Genomic DNA, 16,731 nt, shown 5'->3' with positions numbered 1-16,731 from the left:
CAGATATTTTCACGAGGCATTTCCGACCCTGCCAAGGTAATATCTGACCTAAAATTTTCAAATCATCGCACTCGCGCCAAATTTATCGGCAGCAAATAAATATAAGCCGTCGATTCCATTACGGAATTAACCAGAAAATTCATAATTAATCAATATAGGGTGGCAAAAAAAAAATTTTGTAGAATTCTTTTGCCACCAGCGGCCTAGTGGGAAAAAATTAAATAGTCATAGACCATTTTTAAGTTCAACATCAACAATCAAGGAACGGCCATAATAGGCCATTCACCCACTAGAAATAACAGCCAAAGCTTCAACCGCAAATAAAAGTCAACTCCGTAAATCAGGAGAAAATTTAAAAAACATTTACCCTGTAATTTCTTATACGATGCACCGTTTCATCTGCTGTTTAATGGTAAACTAACCTGATTAAATTAAAGAATCTGAGGGCCTATGGAAGATTGGCTTGATTTAATTTAATCAGGTTAGTTTACCATTAAACAGCAGATGAAACGGTGCATCGTATAAGAAATTACAGGGTAAATGTTTTTTAAATTTTCTCCTGATTTATGGAGTTGACTTTTATTTGCGGTTGAAGCTTTGGCTGTTATTTCTAGTGGGTGAATGGCCTATTATGGCCGTTCCTTGATTGTTGATGTTGAACTTAAAAATGGTCTATGACTATTTCATTTTTTCCCACTAGGCCGCTGGTGGCAAAAGAATTCTACAAAATTTTTTTTGCCACCCTATATTGATTAATTATATATATATATATATATATGCGACAAGCCTCTTTCAGTTTCCATCTACCAAATCCACTCACAAGGCTTTTGGTTGTCCCATGGCTATAGTAGAAGACACTTACTCAAGGCACCACACAGTGGGACTGAACCTGGAACCAAGTGGTTGGGCATTAAACTTGAGTTATTTGGTAGTTCCATTAGTGATTGCATCAATACCATTTCACTTATCCAAAGCCTCATACATTTTATGTTTCATTAATAATTTCTTTTTGTGCTGGAATTCACTTCCACCACATTGATACTAGCATTCCTTATCTCAATATTAGTACATCATTCCTAATATTGATTTCAAATTTTGGCACAATGCCAGCAATTTTGGGACCAGGGATGAGTTGATTACATTGATTACGTTCAACTGGTACATATTCTATCAACCCCAAAAGATAGAAGGCAAAGTCAACCTTGGTGGCATTTGAACTTTGAACATAAAGACAGAAGAAATGCCACTAAGCATTTTTACCGGCGTGCTATTGATTCTGCCAGCTCATCACCTTATAATTACTACTAATATTGACAGCCTCCACCTTCTCAGTTGCTTTTCACTCCTATCTTAAACACTCATTTTTCATGAAACATCAAAGCTACCATATTCTTTCCAAGTTCAAGTCTATGAGTGGGTGCTGAAAAGATCCTATCCTTGGGGAAAAGAAAATACAAAAGGATCAGTTAATCATAATTTTATTCAACATATTCCCCTCTCAAATTCACACACTTATTGCAGTGGTCCTTCAGTTTTTCTAAGCCCTGTAAAAGAACTCGAAAGGTTGGGCCTGGCTTTACGTGAAACCCTTAAAGCAAAGAACTTTTCAGCACACCCTTGTACTGGCTGAGTAACAAAAACTTCTTTGTTATATCCAAGGAGATGTGCCATTTTTTTACACATTAAATTGGTCACTGATGTAACCTTTAGCCAAGCCCATACTATCAGCTGAGCCACTATACTTCCATCTCTTTTACACAAACACACATACACACACACACACTCCACACACACACACACACATACCAAAGGAATTTCCTTTTCCATCCTGTTGGTCCTTCCATTACAATACACTAGCCACAACAAATTTATATTTTCTTGATTCCCTATAAGAAATTTCGAATTCTTCCCAATCTTTCTCACCTTCAGCCTTGATAAAATTTTCAGTCAGAAGATTCCTTCTTCCTATCCATACCCAATCCAGAATATTCATATATGCCTACCACAAGTTCTCTACCTCATCGTATATTTACAGCACTACCCATCCATAGAACTGACCTTAAAAACTCGTGGCATTTTACCAACCAATTCCTATTATGAATCACATCAGTAAGCATATGAATAATTATTTCCAAAAATAACATTACTATCCTTTGCCAAAAAAATGTTGAGGTTTTAACTCCTAAGGAGAGAGCATATGAATCTAACAAATATTGATTTAAAATTTTGACACAAGACCAGAAATTTCAAGGAAGGAGCCAAGTCAATTAGATCATCCCCAATGCTCAACTGGTACTTATTTTATCAACCCTAAAAGGAGGAAAGATGAAGTTGACCTCAGTTGAACTCAGAACATCAAGACAGCTGAAATGCCGTGAAAGTGTTTTTTGCCTGGTGTACTAATGATTCAGCTAGCTCACTGCCCTTGAATTTAAAATATTGATTTCAAATTTTAGCACAAAGTCAGTAATTTTGAGGAAGTAGGTAAGTCAATTACATGGACCCCAGTGCTCAACTGCTACTTACTTTATCAACCCCCAAAAGGATGAAAGGCAAAGTTGACCTCAGCAGAATTTGAACACAAAACATAAAGACAGTTGAAACGCCACTAAGCATTTTGTCTAGTGTGCTAGCAATTCTGCCAGCTTGCCACCCTTGAATCAAAGAAATATCAACAAGCTATGAAACTATTTTTTTTTTACTATTAACCATTATGCAAACAGCTTGACTGGTGGCTAGTTGTGACTGCCCTGAAGCTGAATGAGACTCCACTTGGTTTAAATTCTGATCCACTTATAGATTATTTCTTTCATTTGTTTGTTGTTCAATAGACTGGAGAGATTATTTCGATGCTCAGAAACAAGTGAGATTGACCACAGGAAGAGTGTCGGACCATCTAAACGTTTTGACCAACAGACTTCCATTTACCCGTGCACACATGGAAAGTAGACATTAGAACAACAAGGACAATGACAGCAGCAGCAGCAGCGATATTGTCTGGCATGATGTGCAAATCTACGAAACTTTCCTCTTGGATGTGAAAGAACAAAGTGAATTGTTGTGGAGGTTTCCAACCAATCGCTGTCAGTGATTGGAGATCATGTTGGAAAGCAGTTCATTGTGAACCTTTGATATCGAGTGTTAAGTCTCATGTAATATTAATAGTAGTGCATCATGTATATACTTTCTTTCCCCACTGCTTCATTATATTATATATCCAATACAAGGATATAAAATGAATGTTTTGTTTAATTATGATTTTCTGGTAACAGAAAGCAGGCTGGATACAAAGATTCACAGAAAATACATTGAAACACAAGCAATGCTAAACAAGTTTTAATGGGTGTCAAGAAAACATAGTGTTACTCCTTACTTTGTGCTTGTTTAACTATGTTAAAATACCAACACAAGAATGAAATCATATTTGTTTGTAAACTTTTTATTCAAAAGTATATTTGATTTTTACAACTAGTAACTATATACATAGAAATGACTAAAGTATATTTTTTTGTTTTATTCTATGTATATGTGCTCCTCACTAACACACAGAAAATATAAAGACTTGATTTGAAATTACTTTTCTGCATTGAGCTCCACTACTATTTTACCATGACCAGTTTGTTTGTACAGCGACTAAAATTGAAAAGACACATTAGAATAAATTATACAAAAATCATTAGTTTTGCCAATATGCAACAAAATAATTAAAATATTTTTCTTAAGATTGATTGATAAAATAGAAAAGAATTCAGGAACAGGAATGCACATACAATATTGAAATTTTGTTGATAAACGTTTGCAAATCACAAAAAAAAAAACCAATACTATCTCTCTAGTTCAATGCAGCTTCAATAGCAAAATTATATAAATTATATAAATAATATACAATAGCCATAAGTTTATCGATTTTGGTAAATACATGTTTGTAACTTAAATAGGAGTTATTTTGTTTCATAATAGTAAAGAAAAAAATATGGGTGGCAAAGGTATTTTAAAATAAAAAAAGCAGAGTTTAATTTATTGACCTTTAGGTGGGCATTTATAAAAGGATAGGATATATTAGCTATTGACTGTGTATAGTGAGTGTTGAGAGTGTATGGCTTCTTTTCTAAATATATCTTAGCTCACATTCAGTTTTAACATCAAATCAAGATCTTTCATCAACATTGCAAAATTACCACCACACATCAGACAGTTTTGTATTTCAATTCTTTGTCACTGCTATCCAGTGTGAAAATCTCAGATGGAAGTCCTTCCCTTATCTCCTCCTACATAAATCAGAGGCTTCATACTTAATGTAAGAAATAACATCAGGCATTATGAAGTTAATGTTACATTTCAAAGATAAAAGGTTATTATTCATAATCATTGATTTTGTCAGACATTATGCTCAGACATTATTGTCAGACATTATTCTCAACTATAATTGAGATTTAGTAAGTTAGGTATTGATAAAAGATGAAAGGAACTAATACTGGGAAAAAACTGTACTCAGAATATAATTGATTATGTTTGTTATTTCATCAGTAGACCTTCAGAATATTCCTTCACTCAGGAAGAAAACACTGATGAAAGGATTTTAAATGTTTAATATATTACAAGGAGATATATTTCTGAGATTAAGCAACATAGTACAGAAATTTTCAAAATGAAAGTCTCTTCCATGATTAATAAATTTAAAAAATTAAGACAGTAAATTTATAAAATAAGACTTAATTAATTTGACAAATAGCAGGGAATAGTTACCTCAACAGCATCTGGAATCATCTCAAGTCCAGTGAAAGTAGAAGGAAACACAAAGCTTTTTATTTCCTTCTTCATCAAAAGAGCGATCAACTTATTTATGTATTCCGGAAGATGTGAAAAATAGTGAAGTAGGAAAAAACCTCTTAAACTTGCAGATTTTGTTAACAACTACAAAATAAAAAAGTCAGTTTGTTTTGTTTGAAAATTAAGTATTGAGAACTTCATATTTCTAATGATAAGGTTTGTCTTTATCATGTATAGAAATGTCAAGTCAACGAAGAAGTCAAAGCCAACAAGAAAGCATCTATATCGTAGCTAGCTCAGCATGCTAGAAATAGCAGTCAATACAAAAATTGGAATTATCTATTATATGTATGTATATGCTTTTTGATTAGTAATGCTGACTTATTAACAAAATAAAACATCAAATATAAAATAATACATAAAAGTTTTGAAACATCAATCAAATTTGAAATATTTAAAAACTTATAACTCAATATTTTTAGCACTTTAGATGATTGGCAATAATCATAAATGTTTCAAGTTGGTTGATTTCTATCATAATCCAATCAAACCTACTAACAGACAACTAATAAACAGAACTAATAAACTATTAAAACATAGAAATAATAAACATAAACAAAACTGAAGGAAATACAACAATTACCTTCCGTGGAAGATCCGGCTTCACTTCCAATGGTTTCTCAGAGTGATACTGTGTGATGAATCCAATTATGATTAGTCTTCCCTTTAATGCCAAGCTAAAATATCATCAAATATTTTTAGATATTTCTGTAATCAAACTTTATGATATAATAATATTTCAAAAATGTACTTATTTTAGAAAATTGTCATTTTATAAGATTTTGCTGAAAAATTCTTAAATTAACATAAACATTTACATGAAAGAAAATTACTGGAGAACTTTCTTCTAATTCTTCCAAATTTTTCTGTTAAAACTGTATTGAAACCATTTGTAGGTAATTTTTTTTATCACAGCAACTGGCTGCACACCACAAGGTTAAACGGAATCTAACGAAGCAAGCCAGCATGCTCTCAGCATTAGCACAGGTGATGGCAAGGCTAAGGCATTGGGAAAGCCAAGCACCCTCACAGGTATCACCTGACACTGTGGTGAGGCAAGCCGCCAATGCTGACAAGAACCTCATGGTCAGTGGCCCAATCCCAAAGGATATTTCCCAAAACTATATAACAAATACTCATGAACTTCATAATGTCTAATGGAAATTTACTAATTAAAACAGTAATACTTTCTAAACATCCTTTACATACTGATTTAAACTATACATTAATGATGTACAGCTATAGGACACATATATATATATATATATATTTACATCATAAACAGGAATTTCAAATAGTTTTTTTCAAGTTGGTAAAATTTATTGAAGCTCCATAGCATACCTTCTGAAAGTCTTTTATTCTTAATCAGCATATTTGTTTTAAATTTAGTTAAGAATATGACACAATATTTTAACTTAATTTACAAATATCAAAAATTAATTATCTTAAACATTGGGAAAGATCAGCCAAAATTAGACTTCAAAAATTTATTAACATAAAATTTTATTACTTTCTACTACATATATAAAATGTTTCAAAATATAAAGTCTGTAAATGACAGTTTAAAAATATAAAAGAATTATGAATCATTTTATTATAAAGTCATGAATGGTTCCTGAAAATTACTCAAAAGAGAAACTTTAACCTAAATGAAGAGCCAACAATGCAGATCCAAATGTAGATATAAAATATAACATCATAAGAGCTTTCTAATTCTATAATAAGCACAAATCAATATATAACTATTGATACATACATATATAAGCTTTTGAAAAGAAAAATAAATTGATAATGAAAACAAGAGTTTAATTTTTAAGGACATCTAACCATTCAATTCTATTTAATGTTTGTGCAATCAATGAGAAGACCTCTATGCAGTTACTTAACTAAGTAGCCAAAGTTCCCTCAAAACACATTTATAGTCATTAACAAAGAAAGAACAAACTACTTCACGACAGTCTGTGTTTGAACCAAAAAGAAAAGGTATGAATAACTATGGCTATTAGAAGTTTGATCATATTCCTACTTTGGAACACTAACAATTGGAACACTAACAATAACAAGCCAAAGAGGAAGTCACTATGAAGTTGCTCAAGCAGGTAGTAATAACACTCAAAACTCCCTCTAATCACACTCAACCATGTCAAGACCCAGTGATTTCTAGTCAAAGCATTAAGAAGTTAGCAAGAAGTTGTGAAAATTAAAGGAGGATACTTTATAGACAAAGGTCTAATGGACAAAAAATTAAGAGCAATAATAAATCTGAAGTGAAGAATGAATATATAGTGCATGTGTTTATTTGGGGAAAAAATGATCATCTTGAAATATAACAATATTTTATAGACTGATTTATTAAAACTGTTGATGAACAATGACTATTAAAAGTAATGAAATAAAACAAATTTATCTGACAACCCAATATATACAACAGGCTTCTTTCTGTTTCCATCAACTGAATCCACTCAAAGCTTTGGTCAGCCTGAGGATATAGTAAAAGACCATGCAGTGGGGGCAGAACAGGGGACAACATGGTTGGGAAGCAAGCTTCTCAACCACACAGTTATGCCTGTACTTATCATATATACAGACAGACAGATAAATAGATAGATAGATAGATAGATAGATAGATAGATAGATAGATAGATAGATAGATAGATAGATAGATAGATAGATAGATAGATAGATAGACAGATATATGATAGGTGCATATATACATATATATATATATATATATAACAAGATTGGTTTGAAGGTTTTAAACTAAAATTTGGAGATGGGAGCGAAATGTATGAGTTTTGTGAGAAAACATTCAAAAATTAGTAAAAATTAGGCAACGATGGTAAAAGGTTCAGAGAGTTTGGAAGAGTGTCCAAGGGTAGTCAGAAATTGATAAAATGTAATGAGCAGGTGAAAAAGGCCAGACAAAACACAGTATAGAAAGAAAGCATATGTGTGTGTATATATATATATATATATATATATATATATATATATATATATATATAATATATATAATATATGGTCGTTGTCTGGTTCAAAATGTAATTTATAAATGTACAATAATGACTTTAAATAATAGCTATCTTTATTTAGGATGTTCGATAGACCTAAAGAAACGTTTGAACAACCATTTTTCTTCTTTTAGACTTAAACATAAAGTGGGTTGCACAATGCTGTCCAGTAAAATGTGGGAACTGAAAGAAAAAAATATCGAATTTAACCTAAAATGCGATATAATAAGAAAAGCACAGCCTTATAAAAATAGTAGGGATGGATGTGAACTTTGTTCTATGGAGACATATGAAATTTTAAAACATAGAAATAATACAAACTTATTGAATAACATTTCCGAACTGGGAGCATCCTGTATACATTGTGCCACCCGTACATTTGAGTATTTTAAATCTTAATATTTTGTAACCAAATAAGAAATTTATATACCATACTAGCTTTTATTTAACCTGCATAGATTACTAAGAAATTTCATTATATAAATAAATTTAAATATAATGAAATTAGAATTTTTTGATACTCTCCTATATGGGATTGCATAAAATTCTATATATCTAGGGAAATTACTTGGTTCATCTTGATTACCTCCCTTCCATTACTTTTTAATATATCTTATTGACTCCTGATATATTTGCTAAATTGATAAATTTGATTTTCCACAGTTTGTAAATATTATGTCTAACATTCTTTTAATTCATCTCATTAATAAAACAAATCACCATTTACTAGCTAATTATGATTCTATATTAATAGAAATGGATATATATATATATTTATATAAATATGAAATGATTTCTATATTTTCTATCCCTAATATTTATTGAAATCCTTTAGAAAATTATCTAAAGGATATTTACTTAAAATTCTTAATATAAAAGTTGGCTGTTAAATGGTAAGGGACATTGAAAACCTCTAGAGAATTAGTAGTCTCTATTCCCCCTACCCCACTAACTTCAGCCTACTAGTTTTTTGCTATAATACATTCAAATATATCTAAACTGAATTCCTCAAAATGAGGATGGATTTATGGGTTTGACATCTGTACTACCTACCCCTACCTCTATCTATAAACAGAAAAAACTCTTGTTTGTCTCCATTCAACCAAGAATTAAAAAAACCTCCCCCACTGATAGATCTAAATAACAAAGTGAACTCAATGATAATATCTAGAGACAGAAAATGAACATACTACTATCATGTTCTTAAGAATGAAATTAACCTCTCTGTCTATATATCTACCCTCTTTATAATGTTGGCAAATGAAATAGTGATAAGAATGTGCATTGTCCGTTTAATTGGAAAATTCTATAAGTGGCTGAAGATTGCTCGACATTTTAAAACTGATGTAATACTTACAGTGTTTAATAAAATGAAGTAGCATGAAACGATTGTACTACTCTGCCTTGGATATCCTTGTTGCTTATTTTGATTATAATCACCCCATTTGATTTATATGGATAATACCATACCAAATTCTAGTGCTTTTAACTTAAGTATCATATTCATCTGAATCAAAATTTTGCTGAACTTATATCATCTGCAGCAGCATTTTTATAGGTGGAGTTCGAAGTAGATAATGCTGTAGATAATAGCCTGCAAATATTGGTTGATTCAATAACCTGTTACCATTTCTAAAACTATATAAGGTCTCAAATCAATGCAAGAAATCCTTATTGATAACAGTACTTCAGTTATGTCTCTTTTCTAAAACATATAATTAGAGAATGTAGGAATCACATTTTTTAATTTTCTGGTTGTTTCCTTGCTGATATCGTATCATATTCTCTTTAGAAGAATTTAAAACTCAATGCATGATCAAGAACATATACATGCATCCAGTGTAATAAATCTCCAAGTCTATCAAATATTTTTTACTTGTTTCAGTCAATGGACTGTGAGCATGCTTGCACTGCCTCTGAAAGTTGTCAAAAAATCAATACTTTTCTTTCTTCAAAACCTAGTACTTATTCTATCAGTCTCTTTTGCCAAACTGCTAAATTACAGGAATTTAAACAAACTAACACCAGCTGTCAAATAGTGAGGAGGACAAAAAACAAAAACAAAGACACACACATATGTACTCATATAGGTGTATATGTGAGGTGGCATGTGTGTATGAGAAGACATATGGCCTAGTGGCATAGCGTTGCATTCCTGGTTGTGAGATCATGGTTTCAATTCCCAGACCAGTGATACATTGTATTCTTGAGTAAGACACTTCATTTCACATTGCTCCAGTCTACTCAGCTGTAGAAATGAGTAACTCTGTGAGGGATTAGTGTTCAGTTCAGGGGGAATGTTGGCCTGACCACCTAGCCAGCAGGATGGCATCATTTGAAAGCTACAACAACACAAGGAAGTACATTGTGGCTAGCAGTGTATAACCCAATAGTCTGGTTGACACCATAATAAGCAGTGTATAACAACATCCAATAGTCTGGTTCACACACACACACACACACACACACAACAGGCTTTCACACAGTTTCTGTTTACCAAATTCAGTCACAAGGTATAGGTTTGCCCAGGGTTACATTAGAAGACACTTGCCCAAGGTGCCACACAATGGAACTGAACCTGAAACAACATGGTTGCAAAGTGAGCTTCTTAATCACACAGCAATCTTATCTCTTTATTGCCCACAAGGGGCTAAACATAGAGGGGACAAACAAGGACAGTCAAAAGGATTAAATCGATTACATCAACTCCAGTGCATAGCTGGTACTTAATTTATCGACCCCAAAAGGATGAAAGGTAAAGTCAACCTCGGTGGAATTTGAACTCAGAACATAACAGCAGACGATATACCACTAAGCATTTCGCCCGGCATTTTAATGTTTCGGCCAGCTTACACACAGCAATCTTGCAGCACGTCAAGATAAGTCAAGAAGTATGGACATGCTTTCATATGGAGCTGCAGGCAAACAACCATGCCCACATGAACAATGAGGCCATGGCTTACAGTCAGCAAACATACTTGATTGCAAAGGGGAAAAAATGCAAAGGGGAAACACACACACACACATACTCACACATACTCACACACACACACACTGCTTGTTTTGAAAGTAAAGTTGGTATTTTGTTTACAGTCAGCAAACACTCAAAGACAAGGAGAAATGATATCACTCACACAAACACATACACACACACTGGCATATACAACAGGCTTCTTTCAGTTTCTCTCTAGTAAATCCCCTCATAAGGATTTTGTCAGCCCAGTGGAATTGAACCTGAATCCACATGATTGGGAAGCAAACTTTGTAACTACACAGTCATCATATATAATTACATTGTTGACGTAAAATAGTTCTTGTTCTTTGTAATGATTTAAATTTTCTATCTTGATGGCATTAAATTATATCTTTAAGGAACATGTATGATTGAATGTGAGGCAGAGAGAGGGATAAAGAAAGTGAAAGAAGAGATATAAAGAAAAGAGGGATGAACAAGAGAGAGAGAGAGAGAAGAAAGGAGAACTAGCTGTAGACAAAACAACAAAGTTTGTGTGTCAGTAAATTTCTGGTATTTTTAACATCTTGTTTGCAGTGAAAAGAAATATTGATTTCTGTGAAGAATGCAAGTAAAGTCTTACCTGTTAAGGCAAGTCTCGAACATTTCACCTCCAACAGATTCATATATTACGTCAATACCATTCTGAAAATTCAAGCAAAAATACATTCACATAATATCATACACACATTACATGCATACACATAAACACATACACACATGTAATATATATATACATATGGTGTTATTGTCATCATCATTGCTTCACCACCACCAACATGCTGCTGCTGCTGCTGCTACTACTACTACTACATGATAGAAATTTTACCCCTACTGCTAATTAGGTTATTTTGCAAAATTGTTAGAGCTTCGAACAAAATGCCTTGCAATATTTTTCCAATTCTTTAGATTCAGAGTTCAAATCCCACTGAAGTTAACACTTTCATTCTTCTTGGGTCGATAAAATAAAATACCAATTAAATAGTGGAGTTGGTGGCATCAATTAACTTTCTCCCTTCAAATTTTAGGCCTTGTGCCTATGCTAGAAACAGCAACAGCAACAACAACAACAATAATAATAATGCTTTCTACTATAGGCACAAGGCCTGAAATTTTGGGGGAGGGGTAAGTCAATTACATTGACCCCAGGACTCAACCTTTACTTATTTTTATTGACACCCCGCTCCCCTCCCCAAAAGAAGATGAAAGGCAAAGTTGACCTCAGCGGAATTTGAACTCAGAATGTAGTGGCAGACGAAATACTGCTAAACATTTTGCACAGTATGCTAACAATTCTGCCAGCTCGCCACCTTAATAATAATAATAATAATAATAATAATAATAATAATAATAATAATAATAATAATAATAATAATAAATAATAAATAATAATGATAATAATGATAATAATAATAATAATAATAATAATAATAATGATAATAAATGGCAGTGCCCCAGCATGCCCACAGCTCATGAGCTGAAACTAGAATCAATCAATCAATCAATCAATAATAATAATAATAATAATAATAATAATAATAATAATAATAATAATTAATAATAATAATAAATAATAATAATAATAATAATTTCTTTTATTAACCACAGGGGCATAGGCGAGGGGGACATCACAAGGACAGACAACAATTTGTGTAGGAATTTACATAAGGGATGGGGAGAAAGAAATGGAAAATACCATGAAATGCAATAAAAGTATACAAAATGTAACATGAATGATGCAGACCTTCTGATACAGGAGAAACTCCAACTAGGACCCCCACAATCAAGGAACCCCACAGATCCAGTATTACACTGATCACCAAAGGTACAAGCCCTCTCCAATCTACAGGCACGTAGTTAGAGCAGGGCCATTCACTCTAACCAGTTTTACCACAATCACTCACCTTTTCACAAATTCACAGAGAGGTAGCACTTCCCTCTCCACCCTCACTTTCCTTTTGAAGTGAGAGCTTCACTGAAGTTCTTCAAACCTTTCAGCTTCACCCACCACACAATCTCTTTCACTATAGCCACTAGACGAACACTGCCTGTCCTGCCTTGATAAAGGTGGGTGATGGAGTGATCTTCATGATGGATCCAGCTGATAGTCATATTCATCCCACATGCAATAACAGCTGTCTGACATAACTTCACAAGTCAGCAATATTTGGACACTGCAAGAGTACATACAGAATGATTTTTTTCATTCTGTCTGCATCTTGGACACTCCTTCCATGCTTGTAAAGTTTATCTCAAACTGGCAGTACTCTTCGATAGCACTGCCAGGCCAGGGATTTCTAGAAGTTATCCATAGTAGCACCAGGCTAAAAGTTTATCCTCATCAATGCCTAGTGTTTCCCTGAGAATGTTATTGCTCTTATCTGCCATAAAGAAGTGCTGATCTCTCAAAATAGATGGAACATGTGGAAGTGTGAGACCCAGGAAGACATGGGATGAAGGACTGAAGAATGACCTCAGGGTGCTGAACCTTTCAGTCGAGATGACAAAGGACCAAGATGCCTGGCACCTTGCTGTACTCAAGAAGACCCTTGTTCCACAGCAGAAGTGTTGAGACCAGTCCCCTGGGGTTAAGGATTGACCTGCAAGAGTCTTGTGCCAATGCCACATAAAAAGCACTCATAGCAGTGCCATGTGAAAGCATCCATGTGACACAATGTAAAAGTACCCATATGGTGCCACGTAAAAGCACCCAGCACACTCTATAAAATGGTTGGTATTAGGAAGGGCATCCTGCCATAGAAACCAGGCCAAATCAGACAGGAGCCTGGTCCAGTTCTCATCAAACCATCCAACCCATGGACAATGGAGTTAAATGACAATGGTGGCGGCGACAGCAATGGCAACAACAACAATGATGATACCATAGAACTTCCATTGACCTTACTGCTTAATAGAGAGTAGTGAGTGTCTGAAGATATTCTAGATCCGAAGCATCTAATCTTGATCTTTTCTCAACTTAAGATTGCAGCTTAGTCAAAGAGATGAGTTGCAGAAAAATGCATCTTAGAAACAGAGACCAAACTCACTCACTATCCAGAAAAAGGGGCATAGGTGCAGCACATGTTTGCACATTAGCAACTATGGACTGCCCAACCAGTGTAATATATCCTTCCCACCGGTAGCAGAAAAGTAAACACTCTCGTCCAGTCAAATGTGGACTGAAGCAAGGTACAACAGTCAGACGATAAGTTATTAAAGAAGCAATGTGTGCATTGGCCACCTCTACTTGACCTTTCAGGGACAATTTCCTCTTGGCCTATTTCTGAGTGAGACTGGCCACCCTGCTTGTAACTTCATCCCAGCTCTTGTCCACTTGGATGTCCTGTTCAAACCAGACTCTGAACAATTTTACTGATCTGTCTGTGCGTCAACCTACTACGCAGTTCATTGGCATAGTCTAGCTCCTCCAGTTGTTGAGCCATAGGCCTATGACTTGTTCAGGTTTATCTTAGTTTCTGCCATTGCCTCATATTCCTTTAAAATGGAATCAGCTGCTTGAACGTCTGTGGTATCTGACACTATAACTGTGAAGTCATCCACATGACATAACTTTCCCACATCCCATTTCAAAGGGGATGCCTCTCAAAAGTTCTAGCTTCCACAGCAAAGACTTGAGGGGATGTGTAAAAGATCACATTTATGTTCCACCACTACCCACTAACCTCAATGACCTTAAACATCGAATAACAACAGCGATCAACTCAGTGGATCATGATATGTTGATATGCATCTGGGAGGAATTCTCTTATAGCATTGATGTTACCCTCGCTGCAGGTGGTGTCACATTGAGCACTTATAAGACAGGAAATAAAAGTTGATTGTGAGTAAATACTTGTGACTTAGCTGGAGTTTTCTATTGCTTTTCCTTATTAAAATATTGCATAATGAAATCGGTTCATTCTTTTGAATAACCCTATACTTCTCATATCTCACTTGCTCTTACTGGCCTTTCTCAGCACCAAGCCTCTTCTTCCAAGAGTTGCAATAGGCCATTGAGGTAGGTAATAAGGTCCATAATTCTTTGTGGCCTATTGCTTTCTCTGAAGAGTTGAACAAAGTGCTACTGGAAGGCCACACACATTTGCTTGGAACTGCACAGTACACACCCATTCTGAGCAGTCATTGATTGAATTGTTGCTTTGTTGCTATGTCATGCCTCCACCACCCAAGCTCATCAGGTGGCTTTCATTAGCTCTGACAATGCAGCCTTCATGTTTTGCATTGACAAATGGTCAGAGGTCATCCTTGCCACAAGCATGCTGGTTGTGATACCAGATTCTAATTGCCTCTTCTAGCTTATGAACTAGCTCTTCTTCTAATCTATTTCTCATTATCACTTGCTTTTTACTAAATGCTGTTGACTCATATTTAAATGTCCAATTCAGGGTTCCCTGTCAACTGTTATTAACTAATCCTCCTGTCAGATACCTCTTAACTACCTTGCTAATCTAGTTTATGTAGTCTTTTTGCACCAGAAAAAATCCCAGCAGTCAGGTCCCTGTCAATGAGTCCTATCTAAGGTGACTGTGAAGATCACAAATCTGTGATCTGTGTAGCCAACCAGTTTGAATTGTAGATACCCAAACATATTTTTGTCAGCCAACCTAATGAATACTCTATATAAGTACAAGCCGGAAGACCCATTGTAGTTGCTCCAAGTCCACATTGGCACATTTGGAAGATCCAGTCAGTACCTGTCAGACAGTTGGAAACATCTGAACATGTTTTTGAGGCCTTTTGCATCCCCTTCTATGGATTCACCTGACACAATCTCATTGGGCATCCAAAATACCTTTCCAATCCCTTACTAGAACTAAAGAGCAGGATGTTCCTAGGAAGGTTTCTAGGCATCTAAAGATATCTGGTCACCTAGTTCCAGTGGATGCCACTATTCTGAAGGCACTGTCTTTACTCTCACTCGCATCTAGCACCACCAAAACTTACCTGCTGGATCCAGGGAGATTGCCTGAATCTCTAAATCTAATTCTTTCCACAAAAGCACTACTACTCTACTACCCAAGCCTATCAGATCACAAGATGAGTCACCAAACATTGGGCTGAGTGCATGTGTCCGAGAAATTCTGGTTTCAGTAATGGCTACCATATCTAAGTCAAGTGAGCTGAGATCATTAAGCAAGTGACCTTGCTTCCAAGTTGATTTCAGATCACAAACATTCATACATCCTACTCTGAGTGCCACCATATTTATTGGAGAAAATAAAGGGAGAGATTACTCACCTATGTCACTTCAAGACACTTCGAATGGTGGATGGTCTGAAGTGACATTTATGGTGAGTGTCCCTTGAAAGGCCCTTGCAATAAAGTTTTATTTACTGATTTTCTAATAATAATAATAACAGTATTATTAAGGACAGCTAGGATATTTAGAAAGGTTCTTGGAATCTAATGTTACTTGTAGCCCGATGTTAGGAATTTTTTCCAATAGTCTAATCTGTTGTTCCTAAATGAAATAATAATAATCATCATCATCATCATTATTATCCTCAAAACTACCACCATTTTCATCACCATCACCTACACAAACATCATGATAACCATCATCATCATCATCATCATCTTAAATAATTTCTTCCTTTTCATTTCATTCTATCTCCATTATAGTGCATTTATTTTTACCATCTTTCCATGATAAAAATCTAAACTTATTTTTGTGGTTATATTTTCATAATGTTAACTATAGTTATTTCATAAGGATCTTCTATTAGGTTCATTATAAATATATTGTCATTAATCAGATTTCAACAAGAATTAATTATGAATTCTGCTCTAATTTTCTTTTCTTCCTGATCTAAAATTTTTAAGTCATTTCATTTTTAATTTTTTTAGTTTATTTGT

At 34.3% G+C, this 16,731-nt stretch overlaps 1 protein-coding gene across 2 annotated transcripts in view; it reads right to left on the bottom strand.

Moving 5' to 3' along the window:
* Positions 1-3,428: 3,428 nt before the first annotated feature.
* The window catches only part of LOC115213009 (prostaglandin reductase-3), a 120,318-nt gene continuing 107,015 nt past the window's right edge, over positions 3,429-16,731 (bottom strand). For both annotated transcript variants that reach the window (XM_029781906.2, XM_036504276.1), the window contains 4 exons: positions 11,438-11,499; positions 5,414-5,507; positions 4,747-4,914; positions 3,429-3,633 (listed from right to left, as the gene is read on the bottom strand). In XM_029781906.2, the coding sequence (XP_029637766.1) occupies positions 3,574-3,633; positions 4,747-4,914; positions 5,414-5,507; positions 11,438-11,499 (384 nt within the window). In that variant the 3' untranslated portion in view covers positions 3,429-3,573. The remainder of the gene's footprint in view (positions 3,634-4,746; positions 4,915-5,413; positions 5,508-11,437; positions 11,500-16,731) is intronic.

The sequence above is a fragment of the Octopus sinensis genome, linkage group LG6, assembly GCF_006345805.1.
Source record: "Octopus sinensis linkage group LG6, ASM634580v1, whole genome shotgun sequence".
NCBI lineage: Eukaryota > Metazoa > Mollusca > Cephalopoda > Octopoda > Octopodidae > Octopus > Octopus sinensis.
Note: the sequence above shows the minus strand (reverse complement) of the source record. Positions and strands in the feature narration are given on the sequence as shown.